We start from the raw sequence: 10606 nt of genomic DNA, 5'->3' as shown, positions 1-10606 counted from the left end.
TAAGAGAATAAAAACACAGAATTCTTTTCATTCTCATTTTATCTGAGGTCCTACAGTTCTTTCCTTCTTGCTTAAAAAGTTGATTAATGTTAAAACATACTAATAAAATGCCTACGAAATCAGGGTATGCAGCAGGGAGGGAAAAGCAAGGAGACAGGATCCTAATGATTGCTGGTCTCTCTCTATTCAATTTCAGAGCAATCCTGATGAAAGTCACCAACACTTCACATACCACAGTCATTCATTTCTACTTCATCCTCAGATTAGATCCCCCAAAATTTAAAAACAAAGTCTGCTCTCTGACCTAAGAAAAACATGTTTTAGGAAGAAAAGACTTCTCCCTTATAAATAATGGTATACAATTCAACTGGACCCAGTGTTGTGCTAGAACCATTTTAATATAATTATACATATCTGCCAAATCCAGGAAGAAAAGGTTTATGCATATATCACTTTTCCAGTTAACATCTGCAAGCATCAACAACAATGATCTCAGTTTATAAATTCATCAGGGTCAGAGCAATTGACCAATGTCTCTTTACTGCCGGGCTTACCAACAGTAAATTACAGATGAATCCGTGTCCTTTCGTTTTTCTTCTCTCCCTCTCCTTGTCCAGAGACATTTTGTTGTAAAGTTTCAGCACAGCTCCCATCCAGCCACAGGTAATCTTTTTAGGTAAGTACTCAGTTGCTCTGAATTTTTGCTTATAATTATAACCTATTTAATCACAGAAGAACCCCTGCAGAGGTGGAGTTCAAGGTTGCATACAATAACAGGAGATCACAGTTTTGAAGTCTAGCACAGATTAAAAACCACAGATGTACCATTTATATAAGACACACACTGATTGTCTTTTAAACTACATATTGACTCCTTATGAACATTATTTTTTAAATAAAGTAGTGCATCTAGGACAATCAGTCGCACAATTCACACAGCCCTGAAAAGGTTTTCAGTGCCAACTAACAGTTGGTCATGAAACGTGAGTGAGCTTGAGACACTGTCCATTCCTAAGATTCAACCAAGGATTGGCTCAAACATTGGAACACCTCTGTTTAAGAAGGCTATGTCCTCCCCTCCTTTACCTCACAATTTCGTTTTGCTTATTTTTGGTGGTGTTTGGTTGCCCATGGCTAGAATGCTTTTGATCACTCTGAGAATCAGGAAAACCAATGATCTAAAACTATGACAGGATCTTAAGTAGATTGGTTTGTCCATTTCAGGTTGCTGGTTGGTGGGTCCCTCTAAAGACCTTCACATTTCCTTCTATGCCTCCTGAAACATGGATCAGAAGATGAGTCTGAGTGTCATCCCATCTAACTCTTTTAACCAATGCCTGGCTAAAACTGGAATGTCCAGCCCAGTCTATTTAAAAATCACCCACAAAAAGAGGTTCTATAGGTCTTCACAAAACCTGGAATTTCCACGAGGATGTCTGGTCTTTATAATCCAAGCAGTCAGCATTGAAGTTAAGCTTCCAGGAGGCAGTTTGGTCCTTATAATCCAAGCAATCAGTGGTTGAGTTAAAACCCAAGCTTGAAGCTCCATATCCCTGGGTGGAGAGAGAAGCTGGGGACTGATTGAGATGGCTGGTAACTGCATTGGTACCCATAGGGCTGAGTGTGGCCCCTGGTCCCGGAAGCTGGTGATGCATAGGGGTCAAATAAGATCCACAGTCCATGCCCCCGAAGTAGGACGTTGAGCCAGCATATCCTTGACTATAACCTGAAGCCTGAGTATAGGTCATGGGATAGGACCTCTGCATGCAGGAGGAGGAGGTGGACAAGGGGTCTGACAGTGGGGAGATGGAGGCTGGGCTCCAGATAGACACAGGAGCACTGCTGCTGGAAATGGCCGGGACTGAGGTGCTAGAGGGAGGAGTGAATTGGCCACTCGTTCCACTCTCTGAACTCACTTCCCGGGCTGGAGATGTCTTCTTTTTGGCAGGCCTCACTTTGTTTTGACCTCCATTCTGTTGTTGCTGCTGCTGTTGGCGGCACTTAGCTCTTCGATTCTTAAACCATACCTTGAAAGGGAAAGAAACTTCTTTAATGTGGTTTCAACAACTCCTTAAGAACAAGGGTGTCTCCCAGGTTATATATAATCTCTCCTACATGGACAGATTGAGCTGACAAACTCTCCTGCCACTGAAAACCTATTATATAGTACTCTCATATATATGCCCCTGAAATTGTAAAAAATGTTGGGGCGGCTCTGTCTAAAAGCATTTGACTCTGCTCTACTCCCAACCTAGAATAAAATTTAAGACCAATCGTATGGCTAACAATTCTACACCTCACTTTTCTATGTTGACTCACCTGGAATACACGCATACACATAGGCCCAGCTGTATTTGGGGACTCTCTCACAATGGGATAGAATGTATTTATGTCTTTTGGAAGAAAACACAAGGGAGTGAAAACAATTCTGTTGTTACATGCCTACAAGAACAGTGTAAATACAAACAGTTTATAGTCCATCTTCTAGGGAGCAGTTGCTAATATGGAGGTTGGTTTCATCCCTCTACTTTTTGTCTCTCCTAGAAAGATTCACAAAAGAAAGCTCCAAGGAGAAGTGAGGGAGGAGGTCTGAAAGCCACTACTGGGCAAAACCTTCTTTATGTTAAGTGGAGTGTCTCCTAGGTGCTCTGCTTTGAGACTTCCCTACTAGTCTCAAGTTTGAGATGAGAATCTGTGCCTTCAGGGTCGTGCCATCAGCACCTAGATTCCGTTGCCTGTACTATGCTCATAAGCTTGTCAACTTCAGCCTCTGCCTGCAACTCTGGGAATTCTTTTTACCAGCACTGTCCACGTTCTGTAATGAAGGAGCTGTGTTTAGTGTGGGAGGGGGCTTATCAGAGAAACTACCAGCATTTTCTGGGCAACAAGTCCTGAGCTGCCTTCTTGGATGAACTCTCCATATGAGTGCTCTGTGGTAAAAACGATGCTACCAAGGCTGAGTGAAGCATCACCAACCACTCAAGTCATTTATTTTCTTTCAGTGAAGACTTTTGTTTAAGCCTAACAAGTCCTTCCATCCTATTTTGAAAAGGCCTCTTTCCTGGTTTGCAGTTCACTCTGCTGTGTCCCAGCTGAAGGGGAGTCTGTGGTGTATATGTAAGTTTAGGTGCTAATCATTCTTGCAGAACTCTGTGTGGGACCTGAGTTCCAGGAAAGTTAACCTTGACTTTCCCTCTCCAGCTCAAGGTCAAGTTAAGGGGGGGCCTCAGGGAAGGGGGGAGGGGTCACCAGGGATATTATGCAGATGTTTTATCTGCGAGATGGCTCAGAGCTAGCAGATTCTGTTCAATCCCTAAAAAGTCAAAGAAAATACTCTTGTATAATTTCAGAGCACCAGCTGATTCCACAGCCGAGCTCTCCCACCAACCGACGTGTGACCTTGAGCAAATCGTGTACTGTTTCTTCATCTGTAAAAATATTGGCACTATCCGGGAGCTAAGCTTCTTCCACCCTTAACAGTGAATGAGAGAACGGGGCAGCTTTGTGCAGAGGAGAAGGGAAGTATTACAGTTGTGTGTGACGGTACTCGAAGTCTGCCGCGGTAGGCCAGGTGCCCAAGGCTTACTTCTAGGACTGCGCTTCCTCACTGAAGCTAAATCACCAGTCTTACTTTGCAGACCTGAGCGAAATACCCGTGCTTGTAGGACTGAATGGGGGTGGAGGGACAAAAAGGAGCTCTGGGGGAAATCGGGCACTCAAGGGGCCTTAGGAGAGTTTGCAGGCCTCTTTCGTTTCGAGCCTTCCCTTGGTCATCTCTAAGGCCTGGGACTCTCCTGAGCCCTCGGCACACCCCGTGCTGGGGGAGGGGTGGCACGGTTAGGAAGGATAGGGCTGTCTACAGCTGCCCTACCTGCACCCGGGACTCAGGCAAGTTGATTTTCAGTGCCACCTCCTCCCGCATGAAGATGTCTGGGTACCGGGTCTTAGCAAACAGCGCTTCCAGCACGTCTAGCTGCGCCCGGGTGAACGTCGTCCTCTCCCGGCGCTGTTTCCGGGGGGTGGCTGCGGGACAAGAAGCCCAGGGCCCTTTAGGGTGGGGGAGCAGTTTCTCAGTCACAGGGGTCTCTGCGGTGCTCCAACTCCCCCCGCCCCAACTCCTGCCCCCACCCGGACTGCGCAGCCCTCCCCTGGTCCTCCCAGCCGTCCAACCCGGAGCCTACGCGCTTGCCCCACCCCGCTTGGCGGCCTGGGCGCCCCCCGCGCACATCCGAGGTGTCCGGACGCACACCGCCCCTAGCGGGGCGCCCCCACGCCGCCTGACGTCGGAGATCTCTCCAGCCAGAGCGCCCTTCGAAAGCTAACAAAACGAATGAAATAAAGGAAGACAAAAACCAAAACCAAAAAGCCTCCAAAATCAACCCCAAAAACTCATCACACACAAAAACCCATTCCGGGGAGTCAGGGACCCTCCCCCCACGAGGGCCCCCAGCGCGGACTGGTGGGGCGAATGTCGATCCTACTGGAGACCCCAGGGCCTTTGTTCCCCCATCTTTAAAATGGGGGCACATTTCCTACTTCTCCTTCCGCGAGGACTTAAAAAACAACAAAACATCTGCCGGGGAAGGCAGGCCGCCGCGCCCGCGGCCAATCACACCTTTCGGGATTAGCGCGCAGAGCCCGCCGGGCGAGCGGAAGCCCAGGTGCGGCGGCGAGAGCGGGTGGGAGAGGCAGGGGGTCCTTCCGAGGGACTGCGCCGCGAGCCACGGGCAGGGGCCTGCCGCCCCCAAATGACAAGGGTAGAAACCGTCCTCGCCCCACTCCACTGTGTGTCCCCTATTATACACCCAAAGGATCAGCGATGTGATTTTGTGTACTCGCTCTCCCCCCCTCCCCCCCAGCCCCGGTCCCCTCTCCTCCGCCAGCCCGGGTCCAGTGGCTCCCAGCTGCTTCCCGAAGGAACGCCCAGTTGGGATTTCGCCTGGAGCTAGGGCAGCGTCACCACCAGCGCGGTGCTCCCGGGGGTGATGAAGGGTGTCACATCCCCGCGGGGCCGGTGTGCGGAAGGGCGGGGCAGGCGTGTGGCGGGGGTTCACTTACCCGGGTAGCCCACCGAGGGGTGCAGCAAGTCCATGCCCGAAGTGGTCAGACTCAATCCATTGACTGGGTAAGGCGGTTGCTTAAGATAAGACATCATGCTAAGGTTGTTAGGAGGCGCAAAGTCAGCCCAAATCGGGGGGACCCAGCCGGAAGGTCCTGCTTCGCCGGGGGCGGACAGATTCAGGGTCCTTGGTGGGTGGGTTTGGAGTGGTGGAACTAGGGGCAAAGCAAACAGACAAACAGAGGTGCTGGTTTACTGCTTCGGAGGCAGCAGCCCTCCCACGTTCCGCCCCTAACTTAAAAAGAGCCCGGGCTACTCAGGGCAGAGGCTTTTAAAGAGCTGGCAGACCCTCCTCCCCACCTACCCCACCCCCCAGCTTCTGTGAAACTAGAGGGGATGGAGACCTGATAAACCTGTCTTCCCCACCCCCACCCTAAACTTAAAAAAAAAAAAAGTACCCGAAGAAAGCAATTACAATCAGCCTGCCCCAAGAACAAAACCCCACGCCTTCAAATGCGCACACCGCATTCCTATCCCTACATTTGCATAGGACTCATTGGCTGGCACTAGCTAATTGTCTCAAACAAAACTTGATTGGGGCCATTTGCAGAGACAAAGAACTCTTTGGCTAAATAAATAATGCTGATAACAAAGCCCATTGGTGAGAAACAAAGAAACAATTCAAGAAATCTACCTCCCCAGACTGTTGCCTTCCCAGGGCTGATTTTAATTATCTTAGCTTTTTCACCACTTGCAGCAGCTTCTAACCTAAAATATCGGCGCATTTAACATCTAAAATGTCAACTTGCTAATCGACAAACTTGAGAAAACTGCTTAACCACTATTATTCCACATTTAGAGTCATTTCCAGTCATCATTTTCACCTAATTAGTAGTCTGGGTAATTAGATTTTGAGGCAAGTAACAGATTTATTAGGGTTCTGGAGGACCTTGATTATATGTGTATAAAGAACCAAAGCTAAATAAACAAAAATCTAACTTTTAATAGACACCCATCAAATATGTAATCATAGTGCAAAAAAAAAAAAATTCTTCAAGGCCGGCACAGGGTTTGCTAGAAATTCTGAAGTAAAGTTAGAATCCCACCAATCAGAGAATGAGAGGCCCCACAGCTGCAAGGAGAAAGGGTGCGGGTTTGCAGAGCAAGCCGCTTCCATGTTGATTTTGATGCGTGGAGGCTGCGGGTCCTGCGGGAGGCAAATTTTCGGACATTTGGGTCTTCAGCAGCTCCAGCAGTTCCCTGTTCACTCTAGCTGCCTTTTGAACATTTTAGTTTTGAAGAAAGTAGGTACACAAACACCCAAAGTTGTGAAACGAGTGTAATTTCTCCCTTCCTTTCAAGTTTCCTACAAGAAAGAGAGCTCAGGGAGAGAAAAGAAAAGGAGGAAAAGGAAGTTCTTTACTTTCTTCAGCTGACTGTCTCTCACTCCCCCGAGCCAAGGGATCCCAAACGGACGGGAAGATAGGCCGGCGGTTGGCAAGTCTGGCTTTTTATTTTCCTGCTAGATGGCATTTCTCCTGCAAGGATCTCTACCTTGCAACTTTGACACTCTTGAGAGTTTGCTTCAAAATGGCGGATCCAAGGTTAGGAGAAGTTCCTTCTGACTTTTCCAAAGGTCCTACTGAATTTTAATGACTATGGGCTTTCATATTTACATTGCTTAAAAAGGTAGAGACACAAAGTTTCACAAATGGAACGAGGTGACTGCAAGTTCGCCCCATGTATCTTTTTTCCTTTTTAGTTTCCACTTCCCGATTTAAATTCATAGCACAAAAGTTATTCTTTCCACCCTCAGATCTAATTCGATATAATTTTATAAATGTCCTTGTTGGAGGAGTTTGTATGATCTCATCAGTAATACTAATCTAGTTGGTCCTACAACAAAGACTTGATGTTTTCTAGTCTCTTTTCTGTTCAAGACAGTGATTTGGAAGCTGTGGAAACAATATTGCTTTAAAAGACAGTCATTTGTTTGCTTAAATAGCCTGGAAGCTGGAGTTCTTTCGTGTTTAATGCAATCTCACCATACTGGCAAGTTCTGAACAACTACAGAAAAAACGAAAATCCTACCCGGTGCACATGATAAATACGGGAGGGTCCGTCCTTACATGCAGAGCTCTCACCCAATTAGGAACGCCTGACACATCATACATTAAAGTAGCACATTTCCGTATTAGAAGTGGTAACAGACCGAAAGCGGCGGGACAGCGCTCCTTCTCGGTGCTCCTCTGCCCTTACCGTCGCAAAATGGCTAAAGCCCCTGGGCAGACTGCTTCCCCTTATCATCACTGGATTCGTCCGTAGAAGGAAGTACTCCAAAAACAAAACTATGGGGCACTCTCTCCGTCCAGCCTAGGTGTCCACTCCCAGAGGAGAGAGGCCCATTGGCCCTTCCACCCAACTTTCAAAGCCCTGCCCGGACTCCTTTCCCCCTTCCCCCCGAAGCAGAGCCTAGAAAGAAAACAGAAATACCTTTTCACGAATCTAAGCCGCAAAACGACTGCTCAGGAGGTGGCCACGGGGGAATCCTACCGAGAAGGAGCGGGCGGCGGACGCGCGGCAAGTTCCCGCAGCCGGGCGGCCAGTGACGGGCGTCGCCGCCGCTGCCAGCCCCGCAGCCCGGCAGCCTCGCAGCCCCAGGTCCGGCTCCACTGCCCGCCTCGGCCCGCGCCGCCTTATATCTAACGGTCAATTCGTGCAATCTGTCGCGCCCCCCTCCCTCCACCCCCCTCCCGCCTCGGTGTGTGTGTGTGTGTGTGTTTTCTTCCAAGGAGCCTATCTACCAGTTGCTGTGTCCTCGCTCAATAATAATTACCCCGTCCGAGAATTAATTATAATAAATGTTTTCTTGATAAACTAACGAGATAATCCGAGGGGCACACGTCCCTTAATTACAGGCCGCCGTGCTCAGCTCCGCTCGGCGCCCGGGCTGATTAATTTTCTGCATGATGGAAAGGAAACAAAACTCCGCGGGCTGGCGGCCGGCCTGCGGCTGGGCGGACCGCGCCGAGCAAAGGAAGACGGGGACGTGTGCGCCCCGCGGAAAGCAGCCGGCGCGGCCTCTCTCCTGCGAACTCGAGTGAAAGTTTCTGGCCTCCGGGAATCAAACAACGCTGCCACCCGCGAGGGAAGGCGCAAGGACGCGCCAGAAGGGTTGGCCTGCACTGTTCATTATGGCGAGGGGAACGCCGGCTGCTAGCACGCGTGGAGAGGTCCGGGCGTCCACCTCCTCGGGGGAGGGGTCTCCTCGCCACCTCCTCTCCGGCGCTGGGACTTTGGAGACTGGAGCGCGTCCCGGGGCGCGCAGAGAAGCCCTCAGCGGCCGTGCAGCGCCAGGGCGCGGGGCAGAATGTCAAAGGGCGACTTCCGTCCCCTCCCCAAGCAATCCGCCACTCCAGGCCCTGCTCCCCTCACCCCCCCGTAGAGGAAGGGGGAAAGCCAACTCGGAAGTCTGATGGGGAACTTGGGTTTCAAAAATCTGGCCTGACATCGGACCACGATCTCAAGAGTCACTTGAACGCACCAACACCGAAGACGTGGCCTTGCGACCCGTTGCCGAGGCCGGGGGACGGCTGAGACTTTCTGAAGGTCCTCCCGGGGCCGACCCCGAGCGGAGGCCGGGCTGTCGCGCACCCCTCCACCCCCGCCCGGGCCCGCGAACCGCCGAGGGGCCGCCTGCCCAGGGAAGGATTCCGGCCCGGGTGCCGCGGCGGCGGGGGCGGGGCAGGGGCCGCTCAGCGCCACGTTTGCCCGCCCCAGGTGCGCGCGGGGCTGCGCGGAGGGACCGGGGCCGTCGCCGGCAAAGTCGAGCAGTGAAACGACTCTTAGACGCTCGCCCGGCCTAGTGACCGGGTCCGGGACCACAACAACCACGGGGGGAGGGGAGACTGCACTCCCGGGGGGCGGGGGGGTGGGAAGGGGTTGATCGGGGGAGGGGAGGTGTTAAAAAAACAGAGAGACACCTGGAAGCTTGGAAGAGGCTGGACACGGGGAGTGGGGCTTGGTGAGCCGCTTTTGGCCGGGGAAGAGGGGCCCGACCGGAGCTGCCGGCGCTCCCGACTCCTGGTTACCCTCTCGGCTCTCCTCTGGCGTTAGGGCTGGACCGGGGGCGGTCCGCGCCCGGGGACCCGCCAGCCAGCCGGGCTTAGGGGGCGCCGGCCCCGGGAGGCGCCTGTGTTATTACTATGGTTGTTACCATCCGTCCCTCGAGCTCCCTAGGCATCTTTTTGTCTCAGGCTCTGAAAACGCCCTTCGTTCGGATCAATCCGAATGACCCAAACCACCGCTGAGGGCCAGGACGCAAAGGTCGCGGGGAGAAGCCCAGAATGGGCGTAGACATAAAACAGAACCACAAACAACCCCGCATCCCCCCAGAAAAAACCACCCCACGGTAGACTCACAGGGTTTCCACGACGTTTTGCGGAAGCGGAGAGCCCAGGAGCGCGCTCCCTCCCCGCCTCCTACTCCTGCCCTCGCCGCCAGCTCCTACATTTTTCTCAATGGTCGGTATTACATCTCAACACGTACAAGGGCCAAACTACATCAGCCTTTCGCAGAAATCCACGTTCGCAGAGATGCATCGGCCGGCCTATTGGAGGCCTTGGGGTGACGGTGGAGAGAGGGACATCTAGAGACAGACAGACTACACAGATGGACACTTACCTTACAGCCGCATGGGAGGTTAGAAAAAAAAAATCAAATTATCCTTCAAAATTCCAAGTGGCCAGCCAGCCTAAAAGAAATCAAGAGTATTGAGTTATAAACCTCGCAGCCTCCACCTTTCCATAAAAAGTCAAACGCAACGAAAAATAAAATGTTAAGAACAGAAAATGGAGAAAGTAGCTGGCGCTGGAAACGCGCGGGGGCCCCTCTGCGATACATACAAAAGCAGACGCGGTGAGGGCCGCTCGGGCGGTTTTTATTTTTAATAACAGTGGAGGCTGAGTTGGAGCTGAGGCCGGCTCTGCTCTCAAGGAGATTTGCTGAGAAAGCGCCTCTCTGGCAACTTTTTTGACGCAAACTCTCCAACCAATGGCAGGGAGAGAATGATTGACACATCTAAGCCAGAGGGAAAATAATACAAACACACAACAGGGGGAGGAAAACAGGCCGCTGCTGCACGGGGGGACGAGCAGGCAACAAATCCAGGCCTCCGACATTACCAGAATGTTCTTGAAAGACACTGGGCTCGCCTAAAATACACATCCTGGGCCGGAGCAAGGGAACGAACTGTATAATTAAAATGATGGACAGGAGGCCTCTCCTAGCCTTCTCTTCCTCTCCCTGCCCCCCCCCCCCCCTTTTGTTTTGTTTTGTTTTTGTTTTAGGGAAGGGGAGGAAGGAAACCCATCCAATGTAAGATGGGAAGATAAAATATTTAAGTAAAGGCAGGAGAGAGTGCGGGTGGTAGGGCCTAACTGCGGTATCGGCTTCTGCGTTTAGCAGGGTGTGTGGCTCAGATGCAGAAAGCAAGTCAGACCGAAGCTTAAAACCACGCCTGTGCGTTCTCCAACGGGGTCCGACCAG

General features: G+C 51.4%; 1 protein-coding gene across 4 annotated transcripts; it reads right to left on the bottom strand.

Annotated features, from left to right (window-relative positions):
* Window positions 1-379: 379 nt before the first annotated feature.
* OTX2 (orthodenticle homeobox 2) lies at window positions 380-10212 on the bottom strand. Of its 4 annotated transcripts, none has more exons than XM_059695114.1 (5): window positions 9964-10212; window positions 9743-9812; window positions 5059-5274; window positions 3872-4047; window positions 380-2027 (listed from the first exon to the last, which is right to left on the bottom strand). In XM_059695114.1, exons 3-5 carry the CDS (start codon window positions 5153-5155, stop codon window positions 1407-1409), a joined length of 894 nt encoding a protein of 297 aa, XP_059551097.1. In that variant the 5' UTR covers window positions 5156-5274; window positions 9743-9812; window positions 9964-10212; the 3' UTR covers window positions 380-1406. The 4 variants fall into 4 exon arrangements, with proteins under 4 accessions (XP_059551097.1, XP_059551111.1, XP_059551106.1 ...); XM_059695128.1 differs by having other exon boundaries at window positions 3872-4023; window positions 9964-10209; XM_059695123.1 differs by lacking the exons at window positions 9743-9812; window positions 9964-10212 and adding an exon at window positions 9481-9715.
* Window positions 10213-10606: the final 394 nt, after the last annotated feature.

The sequence above is a fragment of the Myotis daubentonii genome, chromosome 1 (assembly GCF_963259705.1).
Source record: "Myotis daubentonii chromosome 1, mMyoDau2.1, whole genome shotgun sequence".
In the NCBI taxonomy this organism is placed as follows: domain Eukaryota; kingdom Metazoa; phylum Chordata; class Mammalia; order Chiroptera; family Vespertilionidae; genus Myotis; species Myotis daubentonii.
The sequence above is the reverse complement of the archived record's forward strand: the minus strand, read 5'-3'. Positions and strand labels throughout refer to the sequence as shown.